Genomic DNA, 14,835 nt, shown 5'->3' with positions numbered 1-14,835 from the left:
CAGAGAGAGAGAGAGAGAGAGAGAGAGAGAGAGAGAATCCCAACCAGGCTCCACACTGTCAGTGCAGAGCTCAATGCGGGACTTGAACTCCAGAACCATGACCTGAGCCGAAGTCAATGCTTAACAGACTGAGCCACCCAAGTGTCCCCATAGTAACTTTTGATCTATATGACTGAGCAGAACAAAAAATGAGCTCAGGGACTGATGAAGACTCAACTGTTCCAAGGGGCAGTTGGAATTTAGAACCAAGTACTTGAGCTTGAGTTCAGCTTGAGGTCTTACCATTCCTGGCAGCAAACAGCAGGGAAAGAACCTGAGTGTCAGGAGAGGGTGCACATCTTCCCTAAGAACGAAATCCACAAAGTAGTCGGTAATGGTCCAATTCAACAGGTATCTGGGGATATTGGTAGGCTGGTACCTTGATTCTTGTGGTTTGGGTGGGGTCTCATGGGAATGATTATACTGAAGGTTTAATCTAAATGAGAGGATTATTTATATTATTTATTAAAGTACTATTTTATGCCAATTATGGGTGTTTTTTGTTGTCTGTTTTAGAGACAGAGCAAGTGCGAGTAGGGGAGAGGGGCAGAGAGAGAATCCTAAGCAGGCTCCATGCTCAGGGTGGAGCCCAGTGCGGGGCTCCATCTCATGACCCTGGGATCGTGACCCCAGCCAAAATCAGGAGTCTGACTCTTATCTGACTGAGCCTCGCTGCCGCCCCTTGCCAATTATAGGTTTAACTGTCTTGCTGCGGCTGTTAGACTGAGAGGTCCTGCAAGGCTTTTTATGTCCTCAGCACCTAACGATCTCTGAACAGCATTCAAATGTTTGTTGAACAAATGACATTGTCGCTTAGGTCCCAGCCAACTCACTATAATATGCTATGAGTTCCCCCAGTATCTAATTTGGGTAAATGGCCCTAAAATTGGTGCTTTCTTGGTACCTGCATGAGTGATTAGCTTGGTTGAGAATGGAAGTCTCTGAAAGGTCAGAGGCTTTGAAGAAGAGTAAGTAGTTTAGAGAGGGGAAGAGAGATGACTTTTTTGGGTAAGAAATCCTCCCCGCTGCTTACCTTCAGCTACACCAAGGGCGTGGGGTCTCTGGTGACAGTCTGCGTATTCGGGTAGGGGGTGAGGGGCTACAGGGAGAGTTAGGGCTCAGGTACACTTTGGGTTCTAGTAGCTCAGGCTTTCCCCCAGGGAGAAGAGTCTCGTTCCAAGTACGAACCTCTTTAAGCAGGCAGATCCCGGTCCCCCTCCGCCCCGGTCTTATTTGCAGCATGACTCCACCCCGGTACACTGGGGCAAGGGGTCAGAGCAACAGTGAGAAGGATGAAGATTCAAGAAAGTCCTACCTTCGGATCCACTCACTCGAGGAGTTAATCTCTCAGCGCCCGCTGGGAGTCCCTCCCTCTCCCGCCTCAGACTCCGCCCCCTCCTTCAGTCTCGGCAGCCCTGGCGGGCTCGCTCCGGAGGGGGCGGCCCGAGCCCCAGCGCTGGGCCGGGCGGAGCTCCCGGCCGGGCGGAGCTGCGGCTGCAGCGTCCAGCTGCCGGACCGACCTCCAGCCTTGTAGACCGCGGGAGCGGCGCGGGGCCCCCTCCCCCCACCTCCCCAGCCCACCCTCCGAGCTTCCCGAGCCCCCTCCCCGCTCCCTGCAACTGTGCTGGTAAGTCCCGCTCATCGAACCAAACTTTTTTTGCTGCCGAGCCGGAGTCCTACGGCAGAACCACGAGCAACACTGCAGTTGGCTGGTGGAGGGGTGGGGGTAGGGGCGAAGTACTGAGAATAGCCGTCTGGAACTGAACTAGTCACAACTAGTCATAGCTTCTCCGGAATGGATCAGATCTCGCCCATTTCCCGAGTTGGTAGAACTCTTGACTTTAGCTGGTTAAACTTGTAGAGAGAGAGATGAGGGTATTCGCTCCAACTTCTTCACCCCTCCCCCATTTCTCTTAGATTTAGCAGTTCTCGATACTTTCCCTCCATATTTCAAGTAGTGTTGGCTCTCTAAAAGCTCACCCCTCCCAACTCTGGCGTGGCAGAGCCCCCTCCCCCAGGCACTTCGGGTCCGCCTCCTCTTCGGTACCCCCGGGAACCCCGCGATCTTTCAGGCTCCGCTCCCTCCGGTCTTGCACTGGGGCCAAAGACGTGCAGGGGCTGGGTCCAGCCGCGGAGGGAGGGGCTGAGGCTGGGGCCTGTCCGGAGCCGGGCGGGCGGGGCCGGGAAGGGGAGGTGTAAGGGGGCCGGACGGGGCGGAGCAGGCGGCATTTGCGGCCGGCGCCGGGGTGGAGAGTTGCGCGCCGGTCCCTGGGCCTGAGCTCGGGCTCCGGCTCCGGCGCCTGCGATGTCTCAAGATGGCGGAGCTGGGCGAATTAAAGGTACCGGCCCCCTCCCCCATCCCCATCTGGACTGAGCCCGGCGGAACGCCGAGTCAGGGAAGCGACCGAGACTGGGTGCTGAGGGCTCGGGAGGGGGCTGGAGACGTGGCGGGGACTGACTGCTGGGGGTGGGAGAGAAGTGGCTGTGGGCGAGGACCGGGCTGCGGTGGGGCTCCGGGGGCGGGGCCGCGGGGCAGATGTAGGGGTGGGGCCGAGGGGAATTGCAGCTGTTGGGGGCCGAGGCTCAGGGGGCGGGGACGTGGGGTAGAAGTCGGGTTTGGCAGTAGGGGCAGAGGTGGGAGGAGGGCCAGGGGTAAAAGCTGCTGTAGAGGCTTAGGGGGCGAGCCGATCGAGGCCAGGAGATGCGACAGTAGGGGGCAGATGTGGGGATGGGATTGGGGGGCAGATAGATGCACGGGAGGCTCCTCGGGGAGGTGCGGCGGAGAGGATGGAGGTTTGGGGCTGCTCCTGGGTTCCGAGCCTTGGGCAGTACCAGTAGGCGGCTGAGACCTAGGGGGCGGGGCTGTGCGGGCGCCTGGATCGAGGGGTGGGGCCGAAGCATCCCGGAGGCTGAGGGGAAGGTGCTGCCTGGGTGAATCGAAGCTTCGGGCCGAGGCGTAGAGGAGTGTGAAACTATGCGATAGGAACGGGGGGGGGGGGGGGGGGGGTCCTTGACAAAGCTAATGGAAATGGAGAAATAAAAACGGGACCGAGGAAATAAGGGTGGGAGAAGGGTATAAGAACAAGTTTTTCATCACACTCCTCAAAAGGGGTCCAAAACCATAAAACCCCCCCGTGAGCGGGAGAATTGTGGAGGGCTAGCAAGGCCTGCCCATGCCAAGGTCTTCCAGAGATTCACGGGAGGGCGTCCTTTAAGGAGAAAGCTTCTTGTGCTCTCCTGCTGCCACACGGTCTTTGAGGGTAACCATATCCGAGGACATGTCACAGAACCTTAAAAAACCATTGGGTTCATCCCCGTGCCTCCTGGCTTTGTTCTGCCTTTTGAAATGGAGCCATACTCCTTGGCGGGCTTGAAGTCTAGTCCCCTGGGCCCAGCTGCCTTTAGGGGAACTTGGATTCTGCACCCTGGCTCAGGAGCCCCACGGCTTCTCCTCATCCTCCCTGGGCCTCTGCTTAGTTCTGCCCTCTCCTCTTCCACCACTAGGCAGAGGGGCGGGGGGGGGGGGGGGGGGAATCACTTAACGTTCTCTATGTAGGAGAGAAACAGGATATTAGTTCCTGGCAGATGGAGTAAACAGGTAAACAAGGAGGCAGCCTGGACTCAGTGATTTACTAGGAAGCCCTTTGCCCCAAGATTTTGTCATCTGCCTCCCTGAAAAACAGGCCCGAGAGAGCAGTGGTTATGTAAATGATGCTTAGAAAGGATTTGGGGGAGTTACAGTCATTGAACCCTGACCTGGAAACCCTGGCCACAGAAGCTTCAGACGCTTGGGGAAAACAGCTGAGGTGGATTGAGGTGTTGGGAGGGGTGTACCATGGGGCACAATCCTCCAGCCACCTGCCCCCTTTCTTCCCTGTGGGGCTGTCTGGCCTGAATCCTCTCCTCCCCCTCCTTCTCCCTGTCTCCTAGCCTCTTCCCAGGAAGCTAGGATGGGTCTGAGATTCTGAGAAAGAGCAGGAGAGGAGATAAGCAGCTTAAAGGAGTGTCTAGGCTCAAGGCGGGGATGGAGATAGGAGGCTGTAGTGGACTCAGAGGTGTGCCTGTGGATGACTTGCTGTCTGCCCCCTGTGCCACCTGGCCAACCTACAGGCATACGGAGGTAGGGTTACTGCAGCTCTGGGAGACTGGGGGTCAGGTTGACCTGAGGGTTGCTGAAATGGGACTGAGGTGTCCCTTTGGCCAGGGTGGCTGTCTGGCAGTAACCCACTGGCTGCGGAGTGTCTCTCAGATGAGCGTGGGGGGCGGAAAGAGGCATTGCCTATTTGGGAGCTCAGACCCAGCATCCTCGGCAGGATTCTCAAGTGTCTGTGTTGTCCACAGCACATGGTGATGAGCTTCCGGGTGTCTGAGCTTCAGGTGCTGCTCGGCTTTGCTGGCCGGAACAAGAGTGGACGGAAGCACGAGCTCCTGGCCAAGGCCCTGCACCTCCTCAAGTCCAGCTGTGCCCCCAGTGTCCAGATGAAGATCAAAGAACTATATCGCCGCCGCTTTCCCCGGAAGACCCTGGGGCCCTCTGATCTCTCCCTGCTCTCTCTGCCCCCGGCACCCCTCCTGTCGGCTCCCCTGGTCCACTAGCTCCCATTCCCCCGGCCCTCTTGGCCCCTGGCCCCCTGCTGGGCCCCAAGCGTGAAGTGGACATTCACCCCCCTCTGCCCCAGCCCGTGCACCCTGACGTCACCATGAAACCATTGCCCTTCTATGAAGTCTATGGGGAGCTCATCCGGCCCACCACCCTCGGTATGGCTCTATCTTCCTCCACCTTCCTTCTGACTCCATGCCTCTTGCCCGGGCCTTTCTTAGACTTTAGTTCCGTGGGATTGGCAGCCTGGGACAGGGGCAGCCTCCGTGGCTGCCTTTGCATGGGCTGGAGAATAACTGCCCCTTTGTGTCCCCAGCGTCCACTTCCAGCCAGCGGTTTGAAGAGGCACACTTTACCTTTGCCCTTACACCCCAACAAGTGCAGCAGATTCTCACCTCCAGGTACATCTCTCCCAGCATCCTGGGTGTTACCCCTGGACTCTGCCCCCTGACATTCTCCTCTTCTGTCCCATTCTGCCTGTCCATCCTTCTGCACCTGCTTTGTCTCTCATTCTCTGGTGTGTCTCTTCTCTGTCCCTGGGACATTTAACTTTCTGTGTCTCTGTTCAGCCCTGCCTTCCGGGGGCCACATCCTGACATGTCTCCCTCTCCTTCTTGTCACAGAGAGGTTCTGCCAGGAGCCAAATGTGACTATACTATACAGGTGCAGCTAAGGTGAGTTGATCCTCTCCGTCCCTCCCTGCTGGGCTCCCGTTGGGGGGTGGGAATGAAATAAGGGTATGATAGATCCTGCTAGAGGATGGCCCTGCTCTGCTGTGTCCACCCCAACCCTGGGACTTTTGTCTGATGCTGAGGGCTACAGAGATCCATGACTGAATGACTGAGGTCCCCTGCCTTTCCACCAGCTGCAACTCAAGAAACCGCCTCCCCTGCTGTTTCATCTTTTCTCATCTCTTACCAGGTTCTGTCTCTGTGAGACCAGCTGCCCCCAGGAAGATTACTTCCCCCCCAACCTCTTTGTCAAGGTCAATGGGAAACTGTGCCCCCTGCCGGTAAACGTTCTCCCCTTCTTCTAGCAGTTCTTTCTTCCCTGTTTCAGTTCTTGAATGGTAACTACAAATCTATTATGAAAGAGACATGCCTAGCACAGTGCCTGGTACATCATAGGGACTCAGTTTACTGATCGATCAATATAATCTAGAGGATACTAAGACAGGGCTGATGGAGAACTTGGAGGAGGGACATTCATTCAACCCAAAGGACAGGGAAGACTTCTCTGGAGTGATGATCTCAGAGCTGAGAGTTGGAAGAAGTGGGGCGTCCCTATTCTTTCTGCTCAAGAACTCATGAGTGGGTTCCTATTTCCCTGGCCAATGAATAATCTCTCCTTCCTCCCCAGGAATAAACCCCACACACAGCCCTAGATAGTGCTCTGGGTTTGGGAGTCACCGAATGGGCCCCCATCTCCTTGGTCACCGAGTTAGCTGGCCTTCCTTCCAAGATGTGAGTAACCTGAGAGATAAGATGTCTTGACCAGTCCCTCCTTTCTCCAGGGTTATCTTCCCCCTACCAAGAATGGGGCTGAGCCCAAGAGGCCCAGCCGCCCCATCAACATCACACCCCTGGCTCGACTCTCGGCCACTGTTCCCAACACCATCGTGGTCAACTGGTCATCTGAGTTTGGACGGGTGAGCAAGGCTGAGGCAGGGAGCCTGGAGAAGCCTGCAGGGCGTGAGGGGGAATCATCCAGTGTCTTGGGTTTAGGGAAACATCTTCCTCTTTATGGGTTGTTCTGTCTTAACCCACTGTCTCTGGTCCTCACGGGACAAAGGGTTGGAGTGGTGGTGGTGATGATGATGGTGATGATGGTGGTGGTGTGGTGGTGATGATGTGCAGAGCAAAGGCTAATTACCTCCCCCTGCCTCCAAGTAGAACTACTCCTTGTCTGTGTACCTGGTGAGGCAGTTGACTGCAGGGACCCTCCTACAAAAACTCAGAGCAAAGGGTATCCGGAACCCAGACCACTCTCGGGCACTGAGTGAGTAATGTCCTGCCACTCTTTACCACTCTGATTTGGATCCAAGTTTTCCTGGTCCTCCAGCCTTTATCGCCAAACCCATACCTGACCTGTGACAATATACCTCACCTCTCACATGAACCCTAACCCTCCCTTCATCCCCTTACTGATCTTCATGGTTGAGAAGTCAGACCACTCCCAGGCACTGAGTGACACCCTCTCACTCTCATTTATACATCTGCTTTGCACCTCACAGACCCTGCCTCTAGCCTTGCTGGAATATGGCTGCTTGAGAGTGGGAAGAGTCTTAAGGATCATCTAATCTAACTCTCTTTTGATGTTTCAGTTCCCTCTAAGTCATCTCTGCCAAAGTGTCACCCAGCTATATTTAAGCATCTTCGGGGTTGGGGAAATCTCTCCCTGACACTCAGTCTTCATGTGATCTTCCACTGGCCTCCAAAGACCACCCCCATGTGACATCCCATGGGTCCCCAGAGGCACTCTGCCCAGCTGCCTCTCAGCCAGAACCATCTACTTCTGGCCTCACCACCTCCCAGGCTTCATCTCCAGCTTTGCTGACCCCATGGCTCTGGCCTCATTCTTGTTTCAGTCAAGGAGAAATTGACCGCTGACCCGGACAGTGAGGTGGCCACTACAAGTCTCCGGGTGTCACTCATGTGCCCGGTGGGTACAAGGGAGATGAGAAGGGAGGAGGGTGGGGCTAAACTCTGGACCCAGATGAGGGCTCCTAGGGCTACTAGAGTGAGGCTTCCCAGGATGTAGGGACTGTGACCAGAACGCTTGTCTCCTCCCAGCTAGGGAAGATGCGCCTGACAGTCCCTTGTCGCGCCCTCACCTGCGCCCACCTGCAGAGCTTCGATGCTGCCCTTTATCTACAGATGAATGAGAAGAAGCCAACGTGGACATGTCCTGTGTGCGACAAGAAGGCTCCTTATGAATCTCTTATCATTGATGGGTAGGGCCGCTCTGCATTCTGCTTCCTTTTACCTTCGACATCCACTAGGAACCCTCCCATCGACAGATCAAGATGGCTTCCTTCCCCTCCACGAAGCCCAGCTCTTAACCTATCCACCCCTTTATGTGTATACGTATAATTTATCCTCTTTATAATATACAGTTGACCCTTGAACGACACAGGTCCACTTATACATGGGGTTTTTTAATACAGTCCAGTAAATATAAATGGTATTTTTCTTTTTGATGATTTTAATATTTTCTTTTGTCTAGATTACTGTAAGAATACAGTATGTAATACACATAATATACCAAATAATGTGTTAATTGACCCTTGATGCTATTGGTAAGGCTTCTGGTCAGCCATAGGCTATTGGTAGTTAAGGTTTTGGAGAGTCAAAAGTTGTCCATGGAATTTTGATTGTGTGTGAGGTCATGTCCATGGATTTTTGATTGCGTGTGAGTGCTTTTAACTCCCGTTTTGTTCAGGGTCAACTGTGTATATTTCCACCACTGAGGATTTATTGCATGAGGTATCATGCTGAGCACATTGCATATTTTATCTCATTGAATCCTCATAATTAACCCTGTGAGATGGATATTGTCATTACAGGTGAAGAAGCTGAGGCCTAGAGAGATTATCTTGCTCAAAGTTATAATTGTTAGTAAGTGGCCGCGTCAATGTATTGAACTGTTACAATATAACACCTATAACAACTACCTGACCTCTCACTGAGCGTGGCAAAATGTTCTTTTGAAGATTTGGATGTGCAGATCTAGCTAGTCCTAACCCCCTTCCAGAGCCTAAATTATGGCCCTCATCGAGAAGACTTACGAAGTTCTATACCTCTGCTCCTTTGTCTTGTCACAAGTACTATGTGAGACACATGCTTAGAATGTATTATTATTTTTTTTTTTGAAAACGTAGCATTTGAAGTTTGCAAAGCTCTTTTACATACTTTACTTGATCCTGACAACTCAAGAGAGGTGAGTAGGGGTGAATAATATCCCTGTTTCACAGATGAGGAAACAGGTTCAGGAAGGTGAGTCCCAGAACTCCCTGGCTACTGTTCCCAGCTATCTCCCAGCCTCATGAATTCCCGTATCTCCCCTTCCCCCCAGCTTATTCATGGAGATACTTAATTCCTGTTCGGATTGTGATGAGATACAGTTCATGGAAGATGGATCCTGGTGCCCAATGAAACCCAAGAAGGAGGCATCTGAGGTTTGCCCCCCGCCAGGGTATGGGCTGGATGGTGAGTGACCCCCTGTCCCCCAGCCGAACTGAGTCTTGGATGGCCTCTTCTCTGAGACACAGTCCTCTTACCACCCACAGGCCTCCAGTACAGCCCAGTCCAAGAGGGCAATCCATCAGAGAGTAAGAAGAAGGTTGAAGTTATCGACTTGACAATAGAGAGCTCATCAGATGAGGAGGACCTGCCCCCGACCAAAAAGCACTGTCCTGTCACCTCGGCTGCCATTCCGGCTCTACCTGGAAGCAAAGGGTATGAGGAAATAGGCTGAGTCCACAGCAGAAGGGGCAGAGAAAGAAGTCAGAAATGCTTTCTGATCACTGGACAAACCCCGGGGCAGAGAGGGGACTCAGGAAGCTGAGCTGGGTGAGGGCGTCTGTCGTTCGCTGGCTGCCCAGCTCCTCCTCTCTCCTCACAGAGTCCTGACATCTGGTCACCAGCCATCTTCGGTGCTACGGAGCCCTGCCGTGGGTACACTGGGCGGGGACTTCCTGTCCAGTCTCCCACTACATGAGTACCCACCTGCCTTCCCACTGGGGGCGGATATCCAAGGTAGGACACTGACCACAGGGTGGGCTCTGCCCTGCCCCATGTGCCCTTGAAAGCAGATCAGAACCCCTGCTCCTTTTCAAAGCCTTCTGGCTGTCTTGCAAAGGGCTACAATCCAAAGGATTTTTGGGGCGGGCCGTAAAGGGGTCAGACAGGAGGCTGATTTTGATTTTTCTTTTCCTACCAGGTTTAGATTTATTTTCTTTCCTTCAGACTGAGAGTCAGGTAAGTGGTCCCTTGTCCCATGAAGATCTCAGATCTCTGAAGCTTCCTATCTAGGCACTGACGGGTCCCCTCCCCATCACTTTCCCCTGAGAACTAAATCTGCCTCTCTGTGAGGGAAGGTGGAAGCTGGGGGGGCCTAAGGAGGGTGTGGGCACTTTATTTCCCTCCCAGGCCCCACTGGTGCTTCTTGAGATTCTCACCCATGTCTTCTTTGATCCCTTGTTACCGTCCTGTCTCCAGAGTTTTTAGAATCCTGCCCCTGACTATTCACACACAACCTCCCCCCCACACCCACGTGCAGTTGAGCGCCATGCCTGCCCCGGCCGGACATTCCACACATTTCAGACGCCCACAAGGCCAAGAACCTAGCAAGATGGAGGGGCTGTCTCAGGGCAGGGAATCGGGTAGGGTATGGGGAAGCAGGGGAAAGAAAGAGAGTCTCTCCTGTTTCTCAGAGGGTACCTTGGGATCCGGAGGATTTGAATTATTCCCGGCTATTTCTGAGATGAGTGACTGGGAGGCTGGGTGAAGTCAGGAGAAAATCTTAAACTGTGCCCTTGATTCCTCCCAGCACTATGGTCCCTCCGTCATCACCTCGCTAGACGAACAGGATGCCCTTGGCCACTTCTTCCAGTACCGAGGGACCCCTTCCCACTTCCTGGGCCCACTCGCCCCCACACTGGGGAGCTCTCACCGCAGCACCACTCCAGCACCCCCTCCTGGCCGCGTCAGTAGCATTGTGGCCCCTGGGGGGGCCTTGAGGGAGGGGCATGCGGGACCCCTGTCCTCGGGTCCCTCTTTGACTGGATGCCGGTCAGACATCATTTCCCTGGACTGAGTCCCTTGGATTATGGAAACTTCACTGAGCAAGTGTGCTGTGGGGTCCAGACCCCTGGCCACTCCAACCCCTCAGGGGGCTTTGGCCAAAGGCCAGAAAGACCTTCATGGATGCCTGTTTTTGGCCTTATCTCTGCCTGACAAGTCCAGCACCCAAAGGGTTAATATTTAACCTCTTTTTAAGGACATTTGGGTTCTATTTTTGGAAATGTTCTTTAGATGGTTGGCACATTCCTTTGGGTATGTTCACCTAGGCAGCAGGAGGCACGTGTGTGATGGGGTGTGAGTTGGGGGAAGGGCTGAATCCACTGGGGGTGGGGTGGAGGGCAGGGGCCTTTCTCTTGTCCTCTAGAGCCCTCTCTTCCCCAAACCTATGGTTCTGTTCCTTCCCCACATCCATGGTCTCTTCATGTCCATTCCATTCTCTTCGGCCAGACAGACAAGTGGAGAAGCTAAGACAGGCCGACACATGGACAGAGAACTCTATTTTGGGTTGCAGATTTTTTTGTACATAAACAAGAAAAACCAAAATACTCCAAAGATGACTTCCCCTGCTTCCTACTTCCCAGTGTGACTGCGGAGGAGATAAGGCCTTAGCTCTGATCCCCAGGGGTTTGGGAGCAGGGCCTGGCCTATTGCCTGGGTCTCTCTCTATTTATATATTTAAGTGCACAGTGTTTCCTATGCTGACCAGCTTGGGCCATGAGCTTCTAAAGGCCCGTGGCCCCATGGTTAGGTCTGGCTCATTCTGCACCTTTTCTGGGAGGTGGGAGGACTTCATGCTCTCCCCATTCTCCTTTTTCAGGCTCCTCTGGGGCTTAAGACCTACGTTGTAATTTTACTTTTTATTCCCAAAGTTGTAGCAAAGTTCTTATCCGCAATAAAGGTTGTGAATGTTCTGTGAATGTCTCGGAGGGGGGTTGGGGAGGGAGTTCCACACCTCACTCTCCAGATCCCTGGTTTGGGGCAAGTGGGGGAAGGGGTCCCAGGTTCCGTTCTTGCTTGCAGGCCCTGGTGGGGGTGGGTGGTGGGGGTGCCCCCCAGAGGACTTCCAGGAGCAGCTCCTCCCTCCTGTCCCCGTGGAGCATTCGGCCCAACGTTTCGGGGCCAAGTGCTTTACTCTTACCTGCCCAGATGCTGCAGCCAGAGCCTGAGGGCAAACTTGGTCCCAGCGCTGACCCTCTCGTTGCCTTCTGCTGTGGTCGGGGTTGTCCGCAGCAGCGTGGATGTGGGCAAGGCCAGGGGTCGAGCTCTTTTGTCCTCCCCTAGTTCCACTGTACTGCATGGTGACAGCTCCTGTCTGGGCTGTGCCTTGTGGCTTAGCCCACTTCACTGAATCCTCCCGCCATGGCAGGAGAGGGCTGGGTGGGTGGGTGGGTGTTGACCTCATTTTACAGGAAGGAACAGATTCAAGGGGGGGTAAAGGACATGAACCCTCGGGAGAGTGGGAGTCCGTGCTAACCAGTTGGAGCAGGAACCCTTGGACTCGGATGGACAGTGTCTTTGATCTTGTGTGCTCTCTTCATGATCAGTTGACCAACCCACTCCCTCAATCTCCCTCACCATGCAACATTCCCTCCTGAGGAGGGGAGGGAAGTGGAACTTCTCAACGCGTATGTGTTGGTATTTGGGGGGTGAGGCAGAAGCTCTTACTTACAGGACAGAGGGTGGTAGGTCCCGGGGAAGATGTGTGAGTGTCTCTGTCCCATCCTCTGCAGCAGCCACGGCAGCTGCTATCTCTGGTCCCAGCCACATAAAGGCGCTCACCTCACTTGGGTTTGGTTGGATCCGGGCCTGGGGCCAGACATGTAGGTCCCTTAGCCATGGCCTCTCTCTTGGGAGGCCTGTTCTTGGTTGCAGCCTACCCACAGGTGGAAAGGAGACAGACTTGGGGCAGGGACAGGGGCTGTTGGATTTCTTGGTTGTCTCTGACCCCCCCCCCCCATCTTAGTCACAGAACCAGTCTGCATGGACTCCTGAGCCCCCATTTCCTTCCTGCACCACCAGCCCTACCTGCAGCTGCTGCTGTGACTCCCAGGAGACCACGAGTAGATAGAGAATGATGTGATGGTATCTGGGGAGACCCCAGCTCAGCCTAGGAGGGTAGGCAGACTAAGAGAAGAATACAGCAAAAGTGAGAACTTCCTGTCTCTTTCTGAGACTGTAAATACAGCTGAGGAAGCGCAGGGTCGAGATGGTGCAGGAGGGACCCAGGTGGAGACTGTGGATTTGGGGACTCCAAATTCCCTCCCCCCAGTCCCCAATGTTTCCCCTGGGCCAAGGCAGGTAGGACTAAGAAGAAATTGTTAAGGGCTCTTAGTTAAATAGGAAGGGACCTTTGCCAGCTTCCTGTCTCACCTCCCATAACCCCAGAGGGACCCAAGAGAACTGGCCGTGGGGCAGCTGTAGTCCAGTCTCCTCCTGAAGCTCTCGCAGCCCTCCCTCCAACAGCTGGGAGCAACAAAGGGCAGGTCACAGCGGCAGGTGCCAGACTCCTCCAAGCCCCTCGGCCCACACCCAAGGCAGCCCCAGTCTCGGGTTTCAGGGCAGGGTGAAGGTTGGGCCAGCTGTCCGGTTACCTCTTCATCAAGTCCCACGTGCCCACCTGCGACAACAGTGGGACCGATAGGTAAGTGGTGGTGTTCCTGGCCGGCGCCTCCCCCCCCCCCACACACACTATTTACACTACTCCCTCCCATGGGCGCTGATGCCGTTGTGATCCTTCGTGAAAAGGGGACCGACCACATTTCTGGGCCTGTTTCTCTGTCCTTTGGAAACTGGGAATAACACTGTTGGGTGAAGGGCCACTTTCTTCCCTGGACTTAGGATCTTGTCCTCGGGGCACTCACCTGGGGGTACCCAGAGGTTGGGAGAAACGCTGAGGGTGCGTGTCCTGCGCGTTAACAAGACAGACTGGTCGCTGGACTGCAGAAGGACGGCCACACCCAGATCCACACCTCGGTTGCTGGGCAGCTCGGCCCCCGGAGTCCTGAGCTGCTGGTCCAGGGCCGCAAAAGGGCAGAAAGGGGGTCGCTGGCGGGAGGGAGCCGTTCGGGTTAAGGCTTCAGAACTGGGGCAAAAGTCGGGCGACAGCGCGCGATGGGGCAGGAGGTTGAGTCGGGGCGACACTTGCACCCCAGGCCTCTCACGCCAGCTCCCGCCCGACCCTGGTCTCCTCCTTCGATTCTTCACTCCTGCTCCGCTCCCCCCCCTCCTGGGGTCCCCTCCTCCCCCGGGTCCCCCTTCCCCCGACCTGGAGCGGAAGCCTGGCCGAGGAGCCTGGGAATGGCCCGTCCGAGAGGACGAGTCGTCCTCGCTTCAAGCCGCAGTGCGTGGGCCACGGCCCGAGCCCTGGCCCGGCGCCCAGGAGGCCACACACACTCTGGGCGAAGCTCGGCGACTCCGCGCGCCCGGACAGGAGCAGCAGCACCCGCGCGGCGGCCATAACGTCGCCCTGGGGTTGGAGCCGCGGCCCACCTGGCGCCCTCTGCTGGTCCAGCGTTCGCAGGGTCAGGACCTAGAAAGCTTCCGCCAAATCCCCCGGGACGTTTAGGCAGAACCCTGGGGGATGAGCCACGGGTGCAATGTTAGTTACTAAGAGACAAAGAAGAAAACCTCTCAATCTCAGCTTCCCTTTTCTTCCCCTCTTCTCTGTTTATTTATTTTTTTATTATTTTTTTTTAATTTTTTTTTTCAACGTTTATTTTTGGGGGGACAGAGAGAGACAGAGCATGAACGGGGGAGGGGCAGAGAGAGAGGGAGACACAGAATCGGAAACAGGCTCCAGGCTCTGAGCCATCAGCCCAGAGCCCGACGCGGGGCTCGAACTCATGGACCGCGAGATCGTGACCTGGCTGAAGTCGGACGCTTAACCGACTGCGCCACCCAGGCGCCCCACCCCTCTTCTCTGTTTAGAAGAGTGATCCCAGACTGATTTCTCAACTCACGTGTCCAATCCCGCCGGCCAAGGGCTGAACCATCAGCCGCCCGCGGTCGCTCTGCGCGCACCTACCTCCCATAGTAGGTGCCACCACGAATTAATTGCGTAAGACTCCTCGACAGACACTCAGGAAACATTTTTGACACCTCCCTTTTTCTTCTCACTCAAATGCCAACCCAATGCAGCGGATTCTACCTCCTTAAACTTTCTCAAATCCATGTCTCTCTCTCCAGCCTCCATTGTTCCAGTCCAAGCCTTCCTTATGTTCTGCTTGAGATACTATCCCAAGTCTCCAAAATAGTCCTTCCCCTACTTCATTCTCTAGGCTGCTTCCAGAGTGATCTTTTTCAAACACAAAGCTAATCATCTTGCTTCCTATGGCTCAGAAGGTAACCTACTAAGCACAGTATAGCGAGGACCCACCACCCGTTGCTCCTGCC

At 54.9% G+C, this 14,835-nt stretch overlaps 2 protein-coding genes across 7 annotated transcripts; one reads left to right on the top strand and one right to left on the bottom strand.

The window, feature by feature from the left end:
* Positions 1-2,251: 2,251 nt before the first annotated feature.
* PIAS3 (protein inhibitor of activated STAT 3) lies at positions 2,252-11,354 on the top strand. Its single transcript, XM_045478916.1, is given in 15 exon segments — positions 2,252-2,378; positions 4,381-4,600; positions 4,603-4,797; positions 4,956-5,040; positions 5,263-5,313; positions 5,561-5,651; positions 6,153-6,287; positions 6,532-6,637; positions 7,227-7,300; positions 7,432-7,592; positions 8,714-8,847; positions 8,928-9,096; positions 9,263-9,396; positions 9,581-9,618; positions 10,190-11,354. Coding segments are annotated over 15 exon segments (1,884 nt in total). The 5' UTR covers positions 2,252-2,354; the 3' UTR covers positions 10,457-11,354.
* NUDT17 (nudix hydrolase 17) lies at positions 8,537-14,085 on the bottom strand. 6 transcript variants are annotated; one of them, XM_045478923.1, is made up of 8 exons: positions 13,709-14,081; positions 13,305-13,488; positions 13,035-13,060; positions 12,814-12,906; positions 12,469-12,567; positions 12,113-12,249; positions 11,582-11,816; positions 8,537-9,083 (listed from the first exon to the last, which is right to left on the bottom strand). In XM_045478923.1, the coding sequence occupies exons 1-8, from the start codon at positions 13,898-13,900 to the stop codon at positions 9,057-9,059; spliced, it is 993 nt and encodes a 330-aa protein (XP_045334879.1). In that variant the 5' UTR covers positions 13,901-14,081; the 3' UTR covers positions 8,537-9,056. The 6 variants fall into 6 exon arrangements, with proteins under 6 accessions (XP_045334879.1, XP_045334881.1, XP_045334877.1 ...); XM_045478925.1 differs by having other exon boundaries at positions 11,582-11,734; positions 13,709-14,073; XM_045478921.1 differs by lacking the exon at positions 8,537-9,083 and adding an exon at positions 10,922-11,466 and having other exon boundaries at positions 13,709-14,085.
* Between the last annotated feature and the right edge of the window lie 750 nt (positions 14,086-14,835).

Source organism: Leopardus geoffroyi, chromosome C1, assembly GCF_018350155.1.
Source record: "Leopardus geoffroyi isolate Oge1 chromosome C1, O.geoffroyi_Oge1_pat1.0, whole genome shotgun sequence".
Classification (NCBI taxonomy): Eukaryota; Metazoa; Chordata; class Mammalia; order Carnivora; family Felidae; genus Leopardus; species Leopardus geoffroyi.
This window is presented reverse-complemented; position numbering and strand designations above follow the sequence as displayed.

Bases quoted from the DNA above. Each gene is read 5' to 3' on its own strand.
- NUDT17 (XM_045478921.1), bottom strand. From the start codon at position 13,900: ATGGCCGCCGCGCGGGTGCTGCTGCTCCTGTCCGGGCGCGCGGAGTCG. The intron at 13,489-13,708 runs GTCGGGGGAAGG...CCCTCCCGCCAG, and splicing joins CGGCCAGGCTTCCGCTCCAG to CGACCCCCTTTCTGCCCTTT. The intron at 11,467-11,581 runs GTAAGAGTAAAG...CACCCCCACCAG, and splicing joins TGGCTGCAGCATCTGGGCAG to GGCCTGCAAGCAAGAACGGA.